The sequence below is a fragment of the Littorina saxatilis genome, linkage group LG6, assembly GCF_037325665.1.
Source record: "Littorina saxatilis isolate snail1 linkage group LG6, US_GU_Lsax_2.0, whole genome shotgun sequence".
In the NCBI taxonomy this organism is placed as follows: Eukaryota; Metazoa; Mollusca; class Gastropoda; order Littorinimorpha; family Littorinidae; genus Littorina; species Littorina saxatilis.
In genome coordinates, this window is record NC_090250.1 from 13,656,191 (window position 1) to 13,681,099 (window position 24,909).

Consider the following 24,909-nt stretch of genomic DNA (forward strand, 5'->3'; position numbering starts at 1 on the left):
TCTTACACACTCGACTGCTGCTGTTTCACTCCGGCTAAAGCCGTCGTGAAACATCTACAGTCTCGTGTGCAAGAAAACTCTCTGTCACACGACTAGCTCGTAATAGCGGGTAATGTACTCACCCGAGTCGTCCGTCCCGGCGTCCGTCCGTCCGGAAAACTTTAACGTTGGATATTTCTTGGACACTATTAAGTCTATCAACACCTGATGTGGCCTGATGGTGTATAGTTACAAGATCTCAAAAAACATGTGCGGTAACTTGACCTCACTTCAAGTTAAAAGTCACAGGGGCCGTAATTGTTGTCTGAAAAACGACCATTTTTCACATTTTCGCATTTTTTTTCTGAAGTTATCGAGAATGACAACCTTAGCTATGTATGCTATACAGGGCAATGTAAGCCCTATCTTTGGACACCAGTTTGGTTGACCTTGCTTCAAGGTCAAGGTCGCAAGGGTCCTTTAAAGTTGGATTGTATACATATTTTGAAGTGACCTTGACCCTGAACTATGGAAGATAACTGTTTCAAACTTAAAAATTATGTGGGGCACATGTTATGCTTTCATCATGAGACACATTTGGTCACATATGATCAAGGTCAAGGTCACTTTGACCCTTATGAAATGTGACCAAAATAAGGTAGTGAACCACTATAAGTGACCATATCTCATGGTAGAAAGAGCCAATAAGCACCATTGTACTTCCTATGTCTTGAATTAACAGCTTTGTGTTGTATGACCTTGGATGACCTTGACCTTGGGTCAAGGTCACATGTATTTTGGTAGGAAAAATGTGTAAAGCAGTTCTTAGTGTATGTCATTGCTAGGTTTAGTTATTTGACCTTGACCCTGAAGGTCAAGGTCATGTAAAGATCAAGGTCAAGCATGTGAGTCGTATGGGCTTTGCCCTTCTTGTTCTGAAAATACACCAAGTTTCTTTGAGAATGCTACAAGTGAAAAACAGGGGGTCCCAGGTCTGCATGTACCATTTAAGACAATCTAGCTGGATTGTTGTTTGTTTGCAATGCACCCTGGAAGAGATGTGCATATTGCTTTTGGTTTGACTATGTGTCTGTCAATATGTTCCCTTGAAAAAAGAAAGTACGTGCTATGCAAAATACAGAGCAGACCTGCCTACCCTTACGATTTGGGCATAATTTACTACGAATTTTATTCCAAATTATGCTTTCTGCGATGGAAATACGAATTTTATGAAACCGAAAGTACGATTTTTGACTCACATGCGAAGCAAAAGTGAGTATGTACTCACCCGAGTCGTCCGTCCGTCCGGAAAACTTTAACGTTGGATATTTCTTGGACACTATTCAGTCTATCAGTACCAAATTTGGCAAGATGGTGTATGATGACAAGGCCCCAAAAAACATACATAGCATCTTGACCTTGCTTCAAGGTCAAGGTCGCAGGGGCCATAAATGTTGTCTAAAAAACAGCTATTTTTCCCATTTTCTCTGAAGTTTTTGAGATTGAATACCTCACCTATATATGATATATAGGCCAAAGTAAGCCCCATCTTTTGATACCAGTTTGGTTTACCTTGCTTCAAGGTCAAGGTCACAGGAGCTCTTCAAAGTTGGATTGTATACATATTTTGAAGTGACCTTGACCCTGAACTATGGAAGATAACTGTTTCAAACTTAAAAATTATGTGGGGCACATGTTATGCTTTCATCATGAGACACATTTGGTCACATGATCAAGGTCAAGGTCACTTTGACCCTTATGAAATGTGACCAAAATAAGGTAGTGAACCACTAAAAGTGACCATATCTCATGGTAGAAAGCGCCAATAAGCACCATTGTACTTCCTATGTCTTGAATTAACAGCTTTGTGTTGCATGACCTTGGATGACCTTGACCTTGGGTAGGAAAAATGTGTAAAGCAGTTCTTAGTGTATGTCATTGCTAGGTTTAGTTATTTGACCTTGACCCTGAAGGTCAAGGTCATGTCAAGGTCAAGGATGTGAGTCGTATGGGCTTTGCCCTTCTTGTTCGCATTTCGTCCCGATATAAATCCGATTCGTATTTTTGCTCTCGCCGAGCTTTGTGAGCTTTGTCGGATGAGACATTGGAGAGTCTGCTCCTCCTGAAATCAAGATCAGGAACCTTCGGCACCAGGCAGTACAGCCAAGCAGAACTTGGCAGATTTAAGTCATGCTATTACAAGTATTTGAAAAGCCCTCTACATCCAAATAAACTCTATGTTCATTCAGCAAACTCTTGATTACACAAATGATGGAGCGCTGGTTATGTGCGAGGCCGATTTCTCCAGATGTGTGACCACTGTGCACATGACATATTTTGCTTTCGTCATCCTAGATCGTTCCAATCAGTATAGTTTCCCAGTGATGTGTTCTAGGGTCGTTTTGACTGACGTCACAATTTGAGAAAATCAATGAAATTTTATTTTTGCGAAACAACTGAATATGAACAGAAAGTGTGCAGAAGAATGTTTGTGTCCTGCAAGATTTTATGAACAACTATTTCTCCGTTGGGAGAAAAATGAGGATGTCTACAGGCAAGGTAGTGTCATATTCTTTATTTGGGTTCTCCTTTTAGTCACACCCACCGATGGCCGTTACTTTTGGCAACGAAAAACTACTCTTTCTACCACCAGATTATTCTTTTTGGCTGGGCTCATTACTCCTTGTAATTTTTGGGGTAGGCAGGTCTGAGTGCTCTTAGCCTACGGTATGTATCTCAGGCTTGGGGTGCATTCCGTGCATTCCTTTTTGACTCACATGCGAAGCAAAAGTGAGTCTATGTACTCACCCGAGTCGTCCGGCCGGCCGGCCGTCCGGAAAACTTTAACGTTGAATATTTCTTGGACACTATTCAGTCTATCAGTACCAAATTTGGCAAGATGGTGTATGATGACAAGGCCCCAAAAAACATACATAGCATCTTGACCTTGCTTCAAGGTCAAGGTCGCAGGGGCCATAAATGTTGTCTAAAAAACAGCTATTTTTCACATTTTTCCCATTTTCTCTGAAGTTTTTGAGATTGAATATCTCACCTATATATGATATATAGGGCAAAGTAAGCCCCATCTTTTGATACCAGTTTGGTTTACCTTGCTTCAAGGTCAAGGTCACAGGAGCTCTTCAAAGTTGGATTGTATACATATTTTGAAGTGACCTTGACCCTGAACTATGGAAGATAACTGTTTCAAACTTAAAAATTATGTGGGGCACATGTTATGCTTTCATCATGAGACACATTTGGTCCCATATGATCAAGGTCAAGGTCACTTTGACCCTTATGAAATGTGACCAAAATAAGGTAGTGAACCACTAAAAGTGACCATATCTCATGGTAGAAAGAGCCAATAAGCACCATTGTACTTCCTATGTCTTGAATTAACAGCTTTGTGTTGCATGACCTTGGATGACCTTGACCTTGGGTCAAGGTCACATGTATTTTGGTAGGAAAAATGTGTAAAGCAGAAGGTCAAGCATGTGAGTCGTATGGGCTTTGCCCTTCTTGTTTTTTTTTAATTTGTTATTTACTTCTGTCAGTTACTGACATAACTTAATGATAGGAAGACCAGCTCAATATATTAATTAGCATTATTCATGATGGTATGATATTGCATGAAGGTGCATTTTGCCTTGCATGAACTTTCAATTCACTTTTCCAGTAATTATGTTATGTTATATGAAGTCTTATATCGCGCGCGTATCTCCAGATTCGGACTCAAGGCGCAGGGATCTATTTATGCCGTGTAAGATGGAATTTTTTACACAATACATCACGCATTCACATCGACCAGCAGATCGCAGCCATTTTGGCGCGGCACCCGTTTAATGAACCAAAAGAAGAAATGGTTCTACCAAAAAAATAGATGCTTTCACCAAAAGAAAAGATGGCTCGAGTGACAAAGAATTAAAGTACACACAAAAAATTTGATCCGCCCAAAAAATTGCTGTCTGAACAAAAAATAAAATAAACTGGCAAAAGCAAATATACTCAGGCAAAAGAAAATATAATCAGGCAAAAGATTGACTACTTCAGGCAAAAGAAAATATAGTTTCAACAGAAGAAATGGATAGTCATTCTCCAACACAGTGAAACACAGTGTGAGTGGTGGTCATTGTTTTGACTCACTGATTTCGCCTAAGCAGAGGTGATTTGTGATCACAAATTCAGCTGAATCAAGCAAGGACACAGATTCTGTCAGTTGAAAATGGAGTTTGAAGGTGGAGAGATGGATTTTGAGAGGATCGATCCAGTGAGATTTGATAATGATACGTCGGAGTCTTGACAGTGAGCCACCAGCTACAAGACGACGGGGAATTGGAAAGCAGTGGACCAAAGACCGAGAATTCACCGAAGAAAAGGTTGAATCATCGTCCTATGCTGACTTCGAGGAGTATGCCACATGTCGGAGGTCGGTGTGGAAGATTACGATCGACAAAAACAATCAGTTTTTCTGCAACTGTCCGGAGTTCCTCAAGTGCTACGTAACGTGTGTCATCATTCCATGGGCATGGAGATTCGTCTGGAGGTGACCAACCCCCCTGCCCAGGCCAAGACCATACCAATCGGCCAGAAGCGAAAGCGCGGGCGCCCAAAGCTGTCGAGACCAGCGCTTATCAGGCAGTGAACACACGGATCTTGACTGCTCTGTACACTGATTTTATCATTTTCATTTAACTTTCTTTGGACGTACAATTATGATATGGAGTGACACTATTTTGTCTCTGAAAGTACACTAAACTTTATATTTTTTGCTGACAGTAGCTATTTTGTTGTTGAAATTAACCTTGAATGGTTGAAAACGACGTCAAACACCAAATAAAGAAAAAAAAGTTGTTGAAATAATTCGTTTTTTTGTTGAGAATTCTTTTGCAAGTCTTATTTCTTCTTTTGGTAGAATCAATCGGTTTTTTGCTAGAAGCATCTATTTTGTGGGTGGAAACATCCGATTTTTTGTTGGAATATCTTTTGCTTACTAAGCAATTCTTTTGGTGAAAGCATCTATTCTTTTGGTGATTTAATTTATTGCCTTTTGGCGCATATCCTACTTTTCACGGCCTATTATTCCAAGTCAAACGGGGATTTTGGTGGACATTTTTTATCTATGCCTATACAATTTTGCCAGGAAAGACCCTTTTGTCCATCGTGGGATCTTTAACGTGCACACCCCAATGTAGTGTACACGAAGGGACCTCGGTTTTTCGTCTCATCCGAAAGACTAGCACTTGAACCCACCACCTAGGTTAGGAAAGGGAGGAAGAAAATTGCTAACGCCCTGACCCAGGGTCGAACTTGCTTCCGAGTGCAAGTGCGTTACCACTAGGCCACCCAGTCCTGTGATCCGATTGTTTTAGATTTATGTAAAAACAAAGTGCAAATGGCACAAAAATGACCTTCAAGGGCAAAGCTCTAAAGTCGGTTATTAACTTCGACAAGATTTGAACGTCTTTTGTAGGCTTTACAAAAAGGCGTTTTTTTGTCATTGGGGAATATGCGTACAGTTTGACTGTTTTCTTTATGTGCTCTTTTGACTGTTTCAGTGGAGATGACTTTTCTGAAGAAAATTTGTCAACCGGGGATGAATGGATACCAGAGGTATGTATATTAACCCTTAGGCTGGTTGTTGCGACATATGTCGCGCTACTTTACGTATATGGTCACCTGGTTGTCACGACATGTCGCGCTACTGGCTCAGTCTGTTTGGTCGGTTCCGATTACCTCCCATGGATGCGAAAACCTATATGACTGTTTTTCTTTATTTTTCTCTCTGTTAATTCACCAGTGGCTATGTAACATGTGTTACAGAATTGCACCTGTGTAAGGGTTTATTTCCAACAGTAAAGAAATGCACATTTGTTTTCATTGTGACCAAAATGTCTCACCAACTCACACGTAATAACAGGATTGGATTCAATTGTTCCAATGCTCATTTAAAGTGCCCAGACCCAGTGTTTGAAGATGAAAAATGCTTTATGCTGTTCCTTTTTGAATGCATCGTGTTTCTTTGTTATAAATAAACTGTTCACCGGCACGGTTGGCCTAGTGGTAAGGCTTCCGCCCCGTGATCGGGAGGTCGTGGGTTCGAACCCCGGCCGGGTCATACCTAAGACTTTAAAATTGGCAATCTAGTGGCTGCTCCGCCTGGCGTCTGGCATTATGGGGTTAGTGCTAGGACTGGTTGGTCCGGTGTCAGAATAATGTGACTGGGTGAGACATGAAGCCTGTGCTGCGACTTCTGTCTTGTGTGTGGCGCACGTTATATGTCAAAGCAGCACCGCCCTGATATGGCCCTTCGTGGTCAGCTGGGCGTTAAACAAACAAACAAATAAACTGTTCGATTTGTGTGAATCTACCGCACCTCAGTAATTTCTTCCAAAGTATGGAAGTGAAGAGTTTAGATGTTTACGACTCTGGTCTCTTTCCTGAGAGAGTGAGTGTATGACCATATAAGGGATTGTTTACATTTCCCTAAAGTTGGACATTTTGGGAGAATTTTCAAAAAGCTTCATTTAGGGATGTCGGCAATTAATTTTGCTTCAGCTACAGGGTTAAGCATTCTAAGGTCCAGTAAGTGTTTTCAAAAATATGAAAAAAAGCGATGTATTTGCTAAATTTTACATTTTTTAAAGATGCATTCACAATGTCTTGGTCTGTGATGTTGGCTACGCATACCTTCCGACATCAAAGGCATTGGCCAAATAAGATTGGTAGGAAAATTCATTCAATAATTAATCTGGTAAGTATGAGGGGTGTCCGAAAAGCTCTTGGCCTACCAATGAAGGAGTAATGCTAGATTCACCAAAATGTGCACATACTAGCGCTATAGCAGATGATGACATGCAACAGTTGGTGTATGACGTCATAATAGTTTCTGAGTAATTGGTCTATGTTAAGACCAACCCTCGCGATTTTCAGAAAAAATAAAACTTCAGTACAGTAAAACCTGTCAAATAAGGACACCCTTGGGACCAGACAAAAGTGTCCTTATTCTGCAGGTGTCCTTATTAGACAGGTGCAAGTAAACGCGACAAAGTCAAGTTGAGAGAGAGAGAGAGAGAGAGAGAGAGAGAGAGTACTGCACATGTACATGTACATTTATAAGAAAAACAGAAGCTGTTTAGATTAAATAGAGAAACATTTAATATTGACTGTTGTAAAACAAGTTTAAAAGCTTTTTATCATATCAACTGTATAAATTTAAATTGTTAAAAAGTTACTGGATCTCATTCATACAACACATTCACATTCACTTCATTCTGCACTCATCAGCTTTTGAAAGAATTTGTCCAGCGTTGTCTGAGTGGACCATTGATGGCAATGTGATTCGCACGTTTGGTTGAAAACCACTCGAACACGGCGTCATTTAGCTCTTCGTATTCGGTTGTCTTCTTCGAAACCCATTTCTGGTCAGCACGTCCGTCTCCCGATTCCCACAACTTCATTATTTTTTCCCGATCGACGCTGATTTTCGAAATCTGCGTTCTCCCACACCCAAGCTCTTGTGCAATCGTTCGGCATGATTTCCCACTTTCCAGTTGTTTGACAACATTTATCCTTTGTTCTAAAGTCAGCTCATTTCTTCCTTTTCTTGAATTTGAATTTCTTGCTGCCATCTTGTTAAACACGAATCACTCTTTCGAAGAGAAGATACATTCACTCATACACTTTCACTTCCGTTCCGCCGAACACGTTCCACGTGTTGGATTGGCTGCCTTGGAACTCTAGCAGCCAATCAAATGCGTCGACTTAAAACACTCACATATCAACTGATCGATTTATCGTCTTCTTCGTCGATCGAACTTCCCAGCTTTCTACCCGCAGTGGGGCACTGCAGTTATGAAATTAAAAGCCCCTCCTGTTTATGGAACCGCAGGAGCTTTCTAGTTTGCTGTTAGGTAGATTTTTGGTTCCTCTTTCCTGTCATGCTCTCTTTTTCTTCATGAATTCTTTTCTTTTTTCTGCCTTCTTGCTCATTCACCTGTATTTTTTCCAAAAATCTCTTCTCTTGCCGCTTGTCTCGCGATTCATGTATAGTTTAATCTGTTAGTGTTCTGATGTAAGTCCAGCAGTAGATAGGTTAAGCCTATTTTAACATACTGGAAACTGGTAATCTTCCAGTAGGTATTAATTTAGTTTTACTAAAGCCTGCTGGGACACAAGTAATGGGTTAGTGCATTTGTAAACAGGAATCGCTTGACAAGTGGCCCCCTTCATCCCCCCCTTCCTCGTCCTGATATGGCTCTGCGTAGTCGGCTGGACGTTAAGCAACAAATAAACAAACAAACAAACTTCCCAGCTTTCTGTGGATGTCCGTATTTAGCAGGTATATGACTTATTATGGACCCAAAATACGTGTCCGCGTCCGTAATGCCGAGGTGGCCGTAACGTACAGGTGTTTTACAGTGTAAAGCAGTCTGTGCCGAGACTGACTGTCCGTATTCTGCGAGTGTCCGCTAAGTCCATTGACCGTATTTGACAGTTTTCACTGTACCAACCAGTGATACAATATCTGTGTAAAAAGGGCGAAACACGCAGGCTAGTCATAATGACATTGTACAAACCTATGGTAAGGGAGCACCTTCCTATACCTCTGCGAAAAACTGGACAACAGAGGTTAGCAGGGGAGGAGGTCTTCTATAAGTTCTAATGATGATCAATGTAGTAAAAAGCCTTCAAATTGGTAACCCTGGAAACGATCTCAACGGTCCGTGAACTCATGATTAAAAACTTTCTGTCAGACGTTGTACTTAAACAATCGGCATATCATATGCAAATGCCGAATAAATTCTGACCAAGCATCTGGCCACGAGAGGTATTTGCCAGGTAGGTGGCAAACTTCTGACGTAAAATTAGAGTGCCTCGGGCTGGAAATGTGTTGAGGAAACTTGAAACTGTATGATGGTGATCCAGAGGAATTTCTTGGATTTTTTGTCACTATGGTTAACATACGGGTGCATCTTTTCCAACTGTCGAAATGGGAGCAATCATAGCAGCTTTAAGCACATACTCCCCCCTTAAAAGAAGACATGGGTGTTCAATCTGCTGGGAAGGGTATGGCCTGCGCTTGTTAGGATACCAAAGGGGTGTTGATTATGAAATACCTCAAAAAGGCCTAGAATACCGCCGGAGAGGATTATTCAACACAACTAAAACATATCCGGGACAATATGGATGTCAGGCTGTCTAGACGAGGTATGTTTGATCATGATGATGACCCAGCGCTTAAGCAAAACCGTTACCATGACAACTCTGCGAGCCTGTGACATCCGGGTTATCGGCAAACCACCGTGCTCCCCTGATTTGCACCATCCGACTTCCACCTGTTCCCCAACTTAAAAAAAGAACTGGTTCGGAGGCGCTTCGGGTGGAACAATGACGTCATCGCTGCTGTTGATGACTTACAGTCCCAAGATACAACCTTCTGCCACGAAGGCGTTGTAAGGTGCACCGGAACAAGTAGTTTGTCTTGGAGGGTCAGGACTATGTATAAAAATAAGGTAACAAGGTTGTGCTACCACGCCTCCTTTATAGTTAGGCCGAGAACTTTTTGAACACCCCTCGTATACTACAATATAGTGAGATTTCTCAAAATTTATCATTCGTTTTCTATCTGTTTCAGGAAAAAAGCCGTAGCTCTTCTTCTGAAAGTGGTGATCTGTTTGTCGAAAGGTAAGTTGATTGTTGTAAACCTTAACTTATGGGTCATTCTCAGAGTCATGGTCCAAAAGCGTGACATTCTCACATAGTCATCGAAAAATAAAGTATGAAAATGTGCAATATAATAGGGTGTGATAAAACTATAAGTGGACAAAAAGCTCAAAGGAAGTGTTGGTTTCCCTTATACAGAGCGGCAAAGTACGTAACCGTCCAAAACCATGTTTGGTCGAGGCATCGACAAATTGACAGACACGGAAGTAACTGCAAGTCTCGTGCTCTATAACCAACCATTAAATTACATATCCATACCCAACTCACAAATAGCAATTAACTCTAGTTCAGTGCTGGTAACGCTGTACGCGTCCCCTTGGTAACCAAGGGAGACCACTCTAAAAAAGAAAGTGATCCATCCCATAATGCCAGACTATCAACAGTCCGACATCCGTATGCGCTACGCCGCCATCTTATCATTCCACTCTCAGCGAGCGACGTGTCTGGTCGCGTTTTGTTGTACGCTCCGGCTGTGTTCAGCCTTGGTCTTTGTTTCCTGACTTTGACTTCGCCCCTTGGTCTGCCGCCGAGCTTTGTCAATACCCTGGCTGTTTTTGGGTGAGAGCTTTCTTGTTTTATGTAACTTTGGCGACGGTTCTGTCGCACGTTTGTGAACTCGTAAAATTTTTCAGTTTCAAAAATTTTTTGTGAGTTCGCTTTGACATGGCGGTGTGCGCCAAGAATAGAACTAGTTTGAGACAGGCTGCTGCTTCAGCTTCTCCGGCTGCTAGTACTTCTTCCTCTAAGAGAAGTTCTTCGTCTAGAAGGAAGAGTGATGGATTTTCCGCCACTTCTCAGATAGAACCGGGAAATGTAGGATGTGATGTTGATGTTGTTGTTGACAAGCCTTCGTCCGCCATTTTGTCCGCGAAGAAGGACAAGGTCACACGTAGTGATAAGGATAAGGATGTTGTTTAACCGGTTGTTTCGTCGGGGGCTCCTGGTGATTCAGGTGTGTCTCCCGCCGATATTGCGTCATTGCTTTTGACTTTAAGTACACAGGTTTCTACTTTGGCGGCCGATTTGTCGTCGACGAAAGCAGAGATTCGCGCACTTCCGGCTGGCGTCTTTGATGTCTCTTCGTTGGGTAGAGTCAGGTCTTCACCGACTCCTTCCACTTCCGGTTTCGCTTCAGCTTCCGCTGCGGCTTTCGCCGTGGCTGCTCCTACCGTGGTTCGGGCGGAAGTGCATGCGTCTCAGCATGGTGATGGTCGACTGGTGTCCCTTCTGCATGAGCCGGTGCGCTCTAAAGGTATGTCTTCCCCACAAGTTACCAGGTTCTCTGGTGACGGTGGGGTGCGATCACAGGAGAGAGTAGCCACGTGCGTGGTGAAAGCCCCCCTGCAATTTCTGGCCAATGGCATCGCGCCGGCCCAGCAGTTGCAGGGAGCCCTGTGAATCGTATGAACTCTGCATATACCTCTGATTCAGTGTCGGGTATGCCGGTTCTAATTCCGTCCCGAGGGACGGATGGTGGGTGTGACTCCGAGGACTTTGCAAGTCTCTCTGGCGTTGACCCACCTGGCTGTGAATCGTAAGAACTTGCATATACCTCTGATGCAGTGTCGGGTATGCCGGTTCTACTTCCGCCCTGGGGGCAGGAAGTTGGGTGTGTCTCAGAGGACCGCTGCAGGTCTGCAAGTCTCTCTGGTGTGCATCTACCTGACTACGATGGCGAGCAGGAAGGGTGCGTCCATGGTTGGATGACGCCCAGCTTACTTGCCGTTCTAGTTGTCCAGTGCGGTGACGTGGGCTAACGAGAATGGCATTTAAGTTTTGTGGAACTTGGTGATTCTGGGATTGACCGCGAACGGCGGCTTTCCTGGGGTCACCTTCCTGATTGCGATTGCGAGCATGAAGGAAAGGATAACGAGGGTGCGTCCATGGTGGACGACACCCAGCTTACTTGCCGTTCAAGTTGTCCAGCGCAGTGACGTGGGCAGCGGAAAACGGCATTTAAGTTTTGTGGAAGTTGATGATTCTAGGATCGACCGCGAACGGCGGCTTTCCGGGGGTCACCTTCCTGATTGCGTTTGCGAGCATGAAGGAAAGGATAACGAGGGTGCGTCCACGGTGGACGACACCCAGCTTACTTGCCGTTCAAGTTGCCCAGCGCAGTGACGTGGGCAGCGGAAAACGGCATTTAGGTTTTGTGGAAGTTGGTGATTCTAGGATCGACCGCGAACGGCTTGGCCGGGAACGTCTTTCCGGGGGTCACCTTCCTGATTGCGATTCCTGGTTCTGACTTCTGGAAGTTCGGGGGAACAGGTTGTTCGCTTCAGCTTCCGGGAATCGTTATCCATTGCCCTGGAGTTGGCAAATGGCTGCGTGTAGCCGGGTTCTCCGGTGGAAATGGTGTACGTTCGCAGGATGAATGTAGCACGCATTTTCGTGGCTGGGCAACGTAAGCTTCCGCCCAGGGGGCAGGAAATTGTTGGGCTGGGTGATTCCTGGGTTGACCATGCGAGTCTCTCTGGGGGTCACCTTTCTAACTTGGATATTGACAGGAAGGGGTGGCTGAGAAAAGTTTTCTTTACTTCGTCCACCTCTTTCTTCGTTCGACGACTTCCGGATTTCGGAGGAACGGAAGGTTCACTGCCGCTGCCGGGAATCGTCGTTCTTTGCCCTGAAGATGGCAAATGTCTTGTAGTTTGACTTTCTCTTCCTCCCGGGGGGCAGGAAGTGAGCAGTAGGGCTGGTTCTTTGTTGGACAATTAAGTCAAACAGGGAATCAGCTTCCCGATTGCACGACTGTGCTTGACGGCTGTTCAGATGAAGGTGCTTCCGCTTGACTGAAAAGCACTGAATTCAGGTTCCGTTTCATGTTAGCAAGTGCAGTGACGCTCGCAGCTGAAATGGTTCGAGGTACAACGGGTTCGTCCGGTGTGTTTATGCAACCGGTTGGTTCGGATGTTTACTAATCCACAGCCGGTTTCGCTTCCGCTTTTGCGGCTGTGTCTCTGGACAGGATGGGATAGCCTTCTATCGTTAACACTGTGGTGTTGGTAGTCGGCACTTTTTAGCCTTTGGCTTCCGGTTCCGTTACTGCGGTTCCTTAGCTGTTTTACAGGCTGTATCCTCTTACTCTTCCAGTTTGCCGGCTGGAAGGGGCAGGTGGATGGAGTATCTGGCATGGAGTTCCGGTGCGTGAATATTTTTCTAATTTTTCCGATTTTTGGCAAGTTTTGCCTTATCGGGATTGGTGACTGGTTCTCATCATTTCGATGATCGTTAAGATGCTATTGATCAAGGGGAGGCTCATACTTCAGCTGTGTCGCTGTTCGCGGCATTTTATAGTTGATTTGAGCCTTCTGAAGAGAATCTTTTGAGTGTTAAGTTCTTAGATCCTCTGGCCCGTCACGATATAACCTTGTATGGTTGAAAACGACGTTAAACATCCAATAAAGAAAGAAAGAAAGAAAGATCCTCTGGCGGGGTCTTTGTGTACTTGTGGATTTTTTTCACAAGCGAGTTGTCTTTGTCTCCACTATCTTTGTGGACTACGTTCGACTTATACCTGCGGCGGTGTTGCTTTAGTTTGTGTCTTACGCTCAAGTAGTGTGTCACTCGCGGAGCGCTTTCTGTAGGCTTCGGTTAACTCCAAGCTTAAGAACTTAGGTTCTACGGAACCGCCCTCGGGTTTGGCAAACATCCATCTGGATTTTGATAGCTAGGAGAAACTGTCTGTAAGATCAAGATCTCCTAGCTCGGGTAGATTGTGGCTTCGGTTCTTTGTGATCGGCACTTTCGAACAAAACTTGCTTTTATTCTCTCTCTTGTTTGAAAGGTCTCTTTTTGAGGCCGCTTCTAGGCACGCGGGCTTTTATCTTTCAAAGAGACGCTCACGGTAAAAGGAAGGCGCAAGGCAGGCCTTGGCTGTTGTTTGTTTCCAAACGAAAAGCTTCAGGCTGGCTGTTATCTACTTTAGCTTTTGGCTCTATACCCTCGTTTTCACAGGGTCTTCTTCATAGATCGTTCTGGCGGCCGGTTGGTCGCACAGTACGGGTCGTCGCAATCTGGGTTCCAGACCTCTTAAGGCTGGCAAGAAGGCGTTTTTGCTTTCTCACATTCGAATTACACGGATGTCTACTGTAAGGGTATCCTTGAGGTACTTATGGGCTTCCCCCTCAACTCTGGTTTTGGTTCAGGGTCTTTATAGGGGATTTGGCGTTTTTGTTCACTTGTCACTTAGACTGGCTTGGTACAAAGCGCTTACTTCTTACGGAAAGAACTCCTCTTCTTTCTGTTTAATGCAGGTGGAGTGCCACCTATTCTGGGTTTCCGCTTTTTCTTCCATGTCTTACTTTTAAGACTTTATGTAATTTCTGTCACATTGTTACGGCTTGGTGCAGTGTTGCTTTAACCCGTTTCAAGACTAGCCTGGCGGATCTACACGGAAAACGGCCAAGCTTACTCTTGTAGCTTCTGTGAGAAGTGGGAGTAAGCGTACTTTCTGGTTTTTTTGAATATAGACAGCTTTCTCAAGAAAGACTGATCTATGACTTTTGGGTTTCTTCGAAATTTTCAGGCAGTTTATGCGGAAAACGGGGAAACTAGCTTCCAATTGCATTTTCAATTTATGAAGCAATACTTCGGCTCCTTTAGAGTCAGGTTTAGTCATTTGAATATTGCGAGTTTCGAAAAATTTTCTGACTTTCACTGATCTTATTAGATCATTGAATTTAAGGGCAGTTTTTTTTAGATATTTGGCTTCTAACGAGGTTGAACCGGTAGTCAACTAGTTTGGCTATCTTGACACGCAGGGCAGTTTTTCTAACTTTGCTCGCTACGTCTCGTTGAGGAAGTGAGGTTCATACTTTATCCGGCTTAGCTAAAGATATTTCAACCGGAAAAGATGGTTCTATGTCTCTCAAATTCGGGCCAGAAGTTTTAGCTAAAAATCAGAAACCGGCCCAAATTTCACCTGTCATTAACATTCCTTGCTCCTGGAGACCCCGACATCGTTAACTGTCCAGTTAGAACGCTCAGCAGTTATTTGTCTAGAACGCAGTTCATTTGTTCAGGAAGTCAAAATTGCTTTTCATTTCGCTCAATACAGCAAGGTGCAAAGACATTGCGAAAGTGACTTTAACCAAGTGGGTCTCCACATTGTTCAGACAAGCGTATTCCTGGTGGCATACTCAGTCCGGAGAGGTTAGGGCGGTTCTTTCCCTGACTTCGGCAAGAACTCATGAGGCAGGGGCATGGGCCTCCTCTGTGGCAGTGCTCCGATCAGGCTGATGTTTTGGAGGCGGCCTATTGGAAATCAGAGGATGTCTTCCTGAGTTATTATCTCAGAGACATCGCCTCCTTCAGACGGGACGGCAGTTTTGCGCTACCTTCTATGGTGGCAGCAGGACAAGCCCTTCTACTTTGATTTTGATGAGTACCCGCCACCTATAGTAGCAATCTGCTATTTGTGAGTTGGGTATGGATATGTAATTTAATTAAAAATTTTAAAAGTAAATTTTCATTTAATTAATATACTTACCCAACTCACAACGTTTATTCCCTCCCACCTCCCCGCTGTGGTTGGTACTGGGGTCTAAAAAAGAATGAGTTGGGCTTCGTTTTGGAATGATAAGATGGCGGCGTATGCGCGCGCATACGGATGTCGGACTGTTGATAGTCTGGCATTATGGGATGGATCACTTTCTTTTTTAGAGTGGTCTCCCTTGGTTACCAAGGGGACGCGTACAGCGTTACCAGCACTGAACTAGAGTTAATTGCTATTTGTGAGTTGGGTAAGTATATTAATTAAATGAAAATTTACTTTTAAAATTTTTAATTTCTACTGTTTGAGCATTTCTGGTTCCAGGCTCATGACAGGATGAAATTGTGTTCAAGTAGTTTTTTTTTTTAAATACTGTTCATTATTTAATTAAATGCAAAAACGTCTTGTTCGGTTAAGGTCAAAATGTGTGACACCAAGACCTCCTCTGAGATTCATGTTGCAATTACCGGCAAACAAAACTATATATTTACAGGGTTCGTACAGGTCATGGAAAACCTGGAAAGTCATGGAATTTGATTTTTAATTTTCCAGGCCTGGAAAGTCATGGAATTTAACAAAAATAAGAAAAACAAAATTAACCTTTAGCACGCCAGCGGCGATTTTCGTCGCCCAGCCAGCACAAGGCTTGTTCGTATGACCAACTTCTCGTTCGTATATAATTTGCATACGAGAATAACGGTATTTTTAACGGCACTTGAGCCAAAGCTAGGCTCACTTCCTTCCGTTATCTCGTGTCGTCTGCGCTGCATTTCAGTCGGTTTCGTCAAAGTTTTCTGCTTTTGTTTTTGCATCGATAAAGTACTTTAGCGCTTCGACAAGCAAGATGGAGGATGATGAGGTTGAAACTTTCTTTCGAGTTGTTTCTTGACAACAACAAGTATGCGGAATTGAAACGAATTACCGAGGAAGATCTTCACAATGAACTGTGTATCGCGGTGAAAAAAAATGACAGTTCATCAAGTCACAGTGACGGTTATGAAACGGAATTTACGAAAGTGCAGATGGATACAAACAGTGGCTGGTCCAGTTTAGTGAAATGACAGGACCAACGAACATTACCGATAATCTGACTGCGTAGCAAATGCTTGACTTGCTTGTCGAAGAGACACTGCGTAGAAACTGACTCAAATTCAGTGCAAAGCAAGCCAGTGTCAAAACTGGCAGTGACAAGACGTTAAAAGTTTGCGTGTTCGGAAATGGCGACCTGTGAATCTAGTCATGGAAAATGTTATTGAGGCTCATGGAAAGTCATGGAAAAGTCATGGAATTTAGTTTCTAAAAACCAGTGGGGACCCTGTATTTAGTAAAAGCTGTGTTTGTGTAGCAGTAATGTGTACAAATAAAGTGTCCCTGCAAGATAGATCCAACACATTGTTATTGTGTGCCCATGAGTTGTGCCGGATAATTTGTGTTTTCAGTATTGTTGGGGGGTCTAATGGCCGTGAACCATAATACATCATCAGATATTTGCTCCCTTCAGGATCCATTAAGTCAGAAAGAATAAACAAATTAATGGGTTTTTTCTGTTATTTTAATGCAGGGATCGTGCAAGGCCAAAGAAAAGGTTGAAGAAATTGGCTTCAAGAAACAAAAGGTCTTCAAGAAAGAAAAGATTAAACTCTCTCTCTCTCTCTCTCTCTCTCTCTCTCTCTCTCTCTCTCTCTCTCTCTCTCTCTCTCTCTCTCTCTCTCTCTCTCTCTCTCTCTCTCTCTCTCTCTCTCTCTCTCTCTCTCTCTCTCTCTCTCTCTCAATAAGTTTTATGCATGACATATGCAATGTTCTGTTTTTGGTTCACCTGAGTAATCAGTAAGTCTATGTATCAATCAATCAATCAATATGAAGCTTATATAGCGCGTATTCCGTGGGTACAGTTCTAAGCGCTTGTCGTAATGAGCAGTGTTAGGCCGAACGGCCGGCTGGCGTATCAAAAAACTTTAACCTTAAGGGTTTCTCTGACATTATTGAAGCTGGAGCTTTAAAACTTCACACACTTCTAGGGTGTGATGATCTTCAGACAAGTGGAAATCAACCTTTGTCAAATACCAAGGTCACGGCGGGGTCAAGTTAGGGTGAAAAAAGTGAAAACTCATTTTCTTCTAAGATTTGAAAGCTAAAGCTTTAAAACTTGGATTACTTCTAAGGTGTAAGATTGTGTATACTTGATGCTAATTTAGTTGACCCTCGTCAAATACCAAGCTTACAGCGGGGTCAAGTTTGAGTTCAAAAAGTGAAAATTGTGTTTTTTTTTCTAAAGTTTATCAAGCTAAAGCTTTCAAACTTGGCTCACTTCTAGTGGGTGGAGGAGTTGGAGTTTAACGTATTCTATGGAAAGGAGGGAGGGAAGCCACCACATTTTTTGTTTTGTTTTTATGGTTCTGTTCAATTTAATCTTGCTCACTTGTGCACAGATCCTGTTTGCAAAATATCTAGCTCGATCACTGGTTATTTAATAGCTCAATTCATGTCATGTTACTCTGAGCAGACACTGTGTTAGTTTGCTGCCCAACTAGGACAACATTCGCAGCACAAGCTGATACCCCACTCAGTCACAGTAAACTTAGTTAGTTAATTGTAGCATACAGGGTCCGGCGGACTGCGAAGGCCAAATCGGGACCACAGTGGTTAGGTCTTTTTTTCAATTTGTCTTCATCTTGATTTTTCTTCACCTTTAAGTCTTTTTCCGTAATCATTTACCTAGTCTTTTACATCTCATTTGTCAATATTACCACAGAAGTTAAGTCTTATCATTGGCCGTGACAGGGGCAGCAACGACTGTGGTGACAATGGCCGTGACAGGGGCGGCAGCGACTGTGGTGACAGTGGCCGTGACAGGGGCAGCAACGACTGTGGTGACAGTGGCCGTGACAGGGGCAGCAACGACTGTGGTGACAGTGGCCGTGACAGGTGCGGCAGCGACTGTGGTGACAGTGGCCGTGACAGGGGCGGCAGCGACTGTGGTGACAGTGGCCGTGACAGGGGCAGCAACGACTGTGGTGACAGTGGCCGTGACAGGGGCAGCAACGACTGTGGTGACAGTGGCCGTGACAGGGGCAGCAACAACTGTGGTGACAGTGGCCGTGACAGGGGCGGCAGCGACTGTGGTGATAGTGGCCGTGACAGGGTCAGCAACGACTGTGGTGACAGTGGCCGTGACAGGGGCAGCAACGACTGTGGTGACAGTGGCCGTGACAGGGGCGACTGTGGTGGCCGTGACAGGGGCAGCAACAACTGTGGTGACAGTGGCCGTGACAGGGGCGGCAGCGACTGTGGTGACAGTGGCCGTGACAGGGGCAGCAACGACTGTGGTGACAGTGGCCGTGACAGGGGCGGCAGCGACTGTGGTGACAGTGGCCGTGACAGGGGCGGCAGCGACTGTGGTGACAGTGATGATGGTACCGGTAGGTTTTCACAAAATTTAACTTCATAGGGGGGGGTGGGGGGTGGTGGTGGTGGTGGTTGGAGTGATGCAGGCGACTTTGGGAGCACCATCATATATAGCGCCTATCCTGTCAACGCCATGCTCGAATGTGGGTGATTCCAACCATCTTGAGGGTCCAGCTTTGTTGGCCTTTTTACATTTAGTCAAGTTTTGACTAAATGTTTTAACTTAAGGGGGGAATCGAGACGAGGGTCGTGGTGTCTGGGTGTGTGTAGAGCGATTCAGACTAAATTACTGGACCGATCTTTATGAAATTTGACATGAGAGTTCCTGGGTATGATATCCCCATACGTTTTTTTGACTCACATGCGAAGCAAAAGTGAGTCTATGTACTCACCCGAGTCGTCCGTCCGTCCGTCCGTCCGTCCGTCCGTCCGGACGTCCGTCCGTCCGGACGTCCGTCCGGAAAACTTTAACGTTGGATATTTCTTGGACACTATTCAGTCTATCAGTACCAAATTTGGCAAGATGGTGTATGATGACAAGGCCCCAAAAAACATACATAGCATCTTGACCTTGCTTCAAGGTCAAGGTCGCAGGGGCCATAAATGTTGCCTAAAAAACAGCTATTTTTCATATTTTTCCCATTTTCTCTGAAGTTTTTGAGATTCAATACCTCACCTATATATGATATATAGGGCAAAGTAAGCCCCATCTTTTGATACCAGTTTGGTTTACCTTGCTTCAAGGTCAAGGTCACAGGAGCTCTTCAAAGTTGGATTGTATACATATTTTGAAGTGACCTTGACCCTGAACTATGGAAGATAACTGTTTCAAACTTAAAAATTATGTGGGGCACATGTTATGCTTTCATCATGAGACACATTTGGTCACATATGATCAAGGTCAAGGTCACTTTGACCCTTATGAAATGTGACCAAAATAAGGTAGTGAACCACTAAAAGTGACCATATCTCATGGTAGAAAGAGCCAATAAGCACCATTGTACTTCCTATGTCTTGAATTAACAGCTTTGTGTTGCATGACCTTGGATGACCTTGACCTTGGGTCAAGGTCACATGTATTTTGGTAGGAAAAATGTGTAAAGCATGTGAGTCGTATGGGCTTTGCCCTTCTTGTTCAATTTTTGAGTCACTTGAGAAAAAGTGACTATGTAATCGGTCAGTGTTAGTCTGTCCGGCCGTAGACACCACCTTAACGTTGGACTTTTCTCGGAAACTATCAAAGCGATCGGGCTCATATTTTGTTTAGTCGTGACCTCCAATGACCTCTACACTTTAACGATGGTTTCGTTGACCTTTGACCTTTTTCAAGGTCACAGGTCAGCGTCAAAGGAAAAATTAGACATTTTATATCTTTGACAAAGTTCATCGGATGTGATTAAAACTTTGTAGGATTATTCTTTACATCAAAGTATTTACATCTGTAGCCTTTTACGAACGTTATCAGAAAAACAAGGGAGATAACTAGCCTTTTCTGTTCGGCAACACACAACTTAACGTTGGGCTTTTCTCGGAAACTATAAAAGTGACCGGGCTCAAATTTTATGTGAACGTGACTCATTGTGTTGTGAATAGCAATTTCTTCCTGTCCATCTGATGCCTCATATAATATTCAGAACTGCGAAAGTGACTCGATCGAGCGTTTTCTCTTCTTGTTTGATAAATGTCTTTGATGACGTCATATCCGGCTTTTTGTGAAAGTTGAGGCGGCACTGTCACACTCTCATTTTTCAACCAAATTGGTTGAAATTTTGGTGAAGTAATCTTCGACGAAGCCCGGACTTTGGTATTGCATTTCAGCTTGATGGCTTAAAAATTAATAAATGACTTTGGTCATTAAAAATCTGAAAATTGTAAAAAAAAACATTTTTATTAAACGATCCAAATTTACGTTCATCTTATTCTCCATCATTTGCTGATTCCAAAAACATATAAATATGTTATATTTGGATTAAAACCAAGCTCAGAAAATTAAAAATATAAAAATTATTATCAAAATTAAATTGTCCAAATCAATTAAAAAACACTTTCATCTTATTCCTTGTCGGTTCCTGATTCCAAAAACATATAGATATGAAAGTTAAAACGAAGAGAGGTACAGAAAAGCGTGCTATCCTTCTCAGCGCAACTACTACCCCGCTCTTCTTGACAATTTCACTGCCTTTGCCGCAAGCGGTGGACGGACGATGCTACGAGTATACGGTCTTGCTTAAAAATTGCAGTGCGTTCAGTTTCATTCTGTGAGTTCGACAGCTACTTGACTAAATGTTGTATTTTGGCCTTACGCGACTTGTTTTAATTTTTCTGTGATTTTTCATATTTTCTCTGCTAGTGCTAATGCTAAATGAATGTTGCTTTTCTTTTTTGTTAATACATGTACTTTGTTTTCCGTAACCTAACTTGTTCAAGTAAATTAGCTTTAAGATGGCATAAACTACTGATTTATCTGTTTCACAGGTGTACCCCTGAAACGGACCATCAAGTCAAGACAAAGAAAGAAAAGGGTCCCTGATGCCAAGCGGGAGCGGAGGCAAAAATCATGCCCTGTTAAACAATGTCCTGGAAGAGTTATCAACATCCCTCGTCATCTCTTTCAAATGCATAAAGGTGTACCGTCCAGCAGAAACACATCCAGACTAAGGACGCAGGCCCCCGACGCCAAGCGGCAGCAGAAGCCATGTCCTATCCCACAATGTCCTGCTATGGTTGTCCACTTGCAGCGTCATTTGTTGCAAGTACATAAAGACATACCACAACATGATATCGTCAAGCATTTAGAGAAGTCAAAGGGCAGCAAGAGGAAACTGAAATCGTGGACATGTCCAGAAGATGGGTGTGGGTGGAGGGGGAATCGTTTAGATAAACATTTAAGTTACAAAACTCATGGATTTGACAAGGGTGCTTCCAAAGCAATGGCGAAATTGGTCAGACAAAAGTAAAGCCTTACCCTATCCCTAACCCATATTTGAAAGCGATCAGGTTCCTCGTCGCCCCTGGAGCACAATTTTGATTAGTGCTTTTGTGAATTAACGAAGGACGATGAACCTTTCTTTCTTTATTTGGTGTTTGACGTCGTTTTCAACCGTTCAAGGTTATATCGCGACGGGGAAAGGCGGGAGATGGGATAGAGCCACTTGTTAATTGGTTCTTGTTTACAAAAGCACTAATCAAAAAATTGCTCCCGGGGCTTGCAACGTAGTACAATATATGACCTTACTGGGAGAATGCAAGTTTCCAGTACAAAGGACTTAACATTTCTTACATACTGCTTGACTAAAATCTTTACAAACATTGACTATATTCTATACAAGAAACACTTAACAAGGGTAAAAGGAGAAACAGAATCCGTTAGTCGCCTCTTACGACATGCTGGGGAGCATCGGGTAAATTCTTTCTCGTCCCAACCAATAACCCCCTTGACGCTATCAAGTTGTGGTATGTCTTTATGTGAAAATTGCTCCAGGGGCTTGCAACGTAGTACAATATATGACCTTACTGGGAGAATGCAAGTTTCCAGTACAAAGGACTTAACATTTCTTACATACTGCTTGACTAAAATCTTTACAAACATTGACTATATTCCTTCATTTTTGAGTCACTTGAGAAAAAGTGACTCTATGTAATCGGTCAGTGTTAGTCTGTCCGGCCGGCCGTCCGTAGACACCACCTTAACGTTGGACTTTTCTCGGAAACTATCAAAGCGATCGGGCTCATATTTTGTTTAGTCGTGACCTCCAATGACCTCTACACTTTAACGATGGTTTCGTTGACCTTTGACCTTTTTCAAGGTCACAGGTCAGCGTCAAAGGAAAAATTAGACATTTTATATCTTTGACAAAGTTCATCGGATGTGATTGAAACTTTGTAGGATTATTCTTTACATCAAAGTATTTACATCTGTAGCCTTTTACGAACGTTATCAGAAAAACAAGGGAGATAACTAGCCTTTTCTGTTCGGCAACACACAACTTAACGTTGGGCTTTTCTCGGAAACTATAAAAGTGACCGGGCTCAAATTTTATGTGAACGTGACTCATTGTGTTGTGAATAGCAATTTCTTCCTGTCCATCTGATGCCTCATATAATATTCAGAACTGCGAAAGTGACTCGATCGAGCGTTTGCTCTTCTTGTTCATTTCATTTTCATTTTCATACTTTATTGTCCCATCGCTGGGAAATTCGGGTCGCTTCCTCCCAGTGGAAAGCTAGCAGCAACGGAGTCGCGCTACCCAGGTGTCCGCGTGTTTAGGTGTATTCAGCCACCTGCACTTATGGCAGAATGACCAAGGTCTTTTACGTGCCATTGTGGTGACACGGGGGTGGGACATGGCTTCCGTCTCTGGGTCTGCACATAAAGTTGACCCGTGTCCGTCCCGGCCCGGCCCGGATTCGAACCTGCGACCTTCCGATCACAAGTCCAATGCTCTACCAACTGAGCTATACAAGAAACACTTAACAAGGGTAAAAGGAGAAACAGAATCCGTTAGTCGCCTCTTACGACATGCTGGGGAGCATCGGGTAAAAATTGGGGAGAATGCAAATTTCCAGTCTTTATGAAGGAGATCGCAAGAAAGAGGGTCCCTGATGCCAAGCGGCAGCGGAGTAGGCTGGGAAGCGTTTGGATGTGTGCGAAGTAATTGCTATAAAATTCATTTTAGGTGCAGTTGATTCATTTCAGTGTGCCTGCACACATCTAATCGAGTTGGCCGGGAAAAAACCATGCGATGAGTCCGAAATATCGTACATTTTATTTTAGTTTTCGGAGCGACAGTTTTTCACAAGCTACCCAAGGAAACTATTCAATAACATCACACGATAGCTTTATCAGCATGGCGTAAGCAGTTTATTGGTCTCATCTATGTATAGATATATTTGTTTGTTTCCCAGGGGCGCTTTTCACTGCTCGCATTATAATGATTATTAGGCGATTGCAGATTCAGTCTTTGTCTATGTGCCTTGTGAAATTATGTCCATTGAGAACAACGTGGATCGTGCATGTGACTGTTAGGTAATAAGTCTTTTTCCATGTTCAGCTTCACCTACTTACGTTGCGTTTATGTATTAATCTGTGCATTTGTTAGTGGATATGTACATGTATTTCTTTCAAGGTTACCTAACATTATATCAGTGCAATAGGACAAGCAATCATTCAGCTCAGTAGGCCAAACACTGTTATTGCACCATTGCAGTTTGCACTTGGCGTGCAAATGCACCGATCATTCGGTTCACGGTTTCTGATCGATACCCTCAGCCACCTTGGCTTTAGCTGTTCTTACACAGAGGTACGGAAATTTGAACTGAATGCTGCGCAATCATATGGCATTGATCTCCCACCTACTACTGTGTATGCCTGCCTGTGCAGAAATCCCCGACGCAATGCAGTCTGTCACAGACGTTGCATTCCATTCTAGCGAGCAACAAACGCAGCACAAAGAGTTGAGCGTGGCAAGGCAGAAGCGAGATCACACAGACATTCAACTGATCTTGAGATATCTGCTTGATAGGAACCCTTTCACTGTGGATACAGCCCTCCGATCCATTTCAAGCGGAAAAGAAGCTGAAGCTACTGTGAATGCAGAACAAGCAAAAGGCGTAGGAAACAAGATTCTGAGCAGCATGATCGGAAATAATGTTGTGGATTTCACCTTTAAAAAGAAGGATCAAGCTGTAACCATGGCTCTGAAAGACAAGTCGTCCAATCTGCACGATGATCTAGTACATGTTCACTCCATGCTGTTGTTCCAGAGACTAGTGACAACTGTGAAGAACACCAACGGATGTCTTGAGGACGCCTTTGCCTTTGAGATGTGCAGTGTCCCAGCATCGCTGTTTGATTCGGGTGGTCTGCCAAGACAAGGTACCAAGGCTGCACTGGCAACTTACATCTGGACTTCAACAAAGCAGGTAAATGGTGTTATTCCTGATGATGTAACATATGTCATCGATGGTGGCTTGCTGTTGCACCTTCTGCCCTGGTGCCGTGGTTCAACATACAACCAGCTTACTCAGAGTTACGCAGACTTTCTCATTCGTCATTTGGCAAAGGAACTGTTGTTTTTGATGGATACAGCTGCGGACCTACCACCAAAGATGCAGTCCATTTGTGAAGAACAAGCAGAGCCAATACAGCATGTGCCATCACTTTTGAGGGTGACATGGTCCTGTGCGAACCAAAGGAGCGCTTCCTGACGAATCCAAACAACAAACAGAGGTTCATCAACCTCCTTAGTTCCCGTTTTTCACAGCACTGCTTTGACACTGTCCATACAACTGCTGATGCTGATAGGCTC

The 24,909-nt window shown here is 43.5% G+C and overlaps 2 protein-coding genes across 2 annotated transcripts in view; both read left to right on the forward strand.

The window, feature by feature from the left end:
• LOC138969681 (uncharacterized) overlaps positions 1-11,100 on the forward strand; it is a 39,624-nt gene extending 28,524 nt beyond the window's left edge. Inside the window, exons 8-10 of the mRNA XM_070342539.1 lie at positions 5,535-5,589; positions 9,614-9,663; positions 10,698-11,100. Of these exons, the coding sequence (XP_070198640.1) occupies positions 5,535-5,589; positions 9,614-9,663; positions 10,698-11,100 (508 nt within the window). The remainder of the gene's footprint in view (positions 1-5,534; positions 5,590-9,613; positions 9,664-10,697) is intronic.
• Positions 11,101-17,989: 6,889 nt separating this feature from the next.
• LOC138968580 (spore coat protein SP65-like) lies at positions 17,990-22,007 on the forward strand. The gene is made up of 2 exons (XM_070341170.1): positions 17,990-18,615; positions 21,077-22,007. Exons 1-2 carry the CDS (start codon positions 18,001-18,003, stop codon positions 21,086-21,088), a joined length of 627 nt encoding a protein of 208 aa, XP_070197271.1. The 5' UTR covers positions 17,990-18,000; the 3' UTR covers positions 21,089-22,007.
• Positions 22,008-24,909: the final 2,902 nt, after the last annotated feature.

What these genes read in the sequence shown, in the direction of transcription:
- LOC138968580 (XM_070341170.1), top strand. Translation starts at nt 18,001, where the DNA reads ATGGCCGTGACAGGGGCGGCAGCGACTGTGGTGACAGTGGCCGTGACA.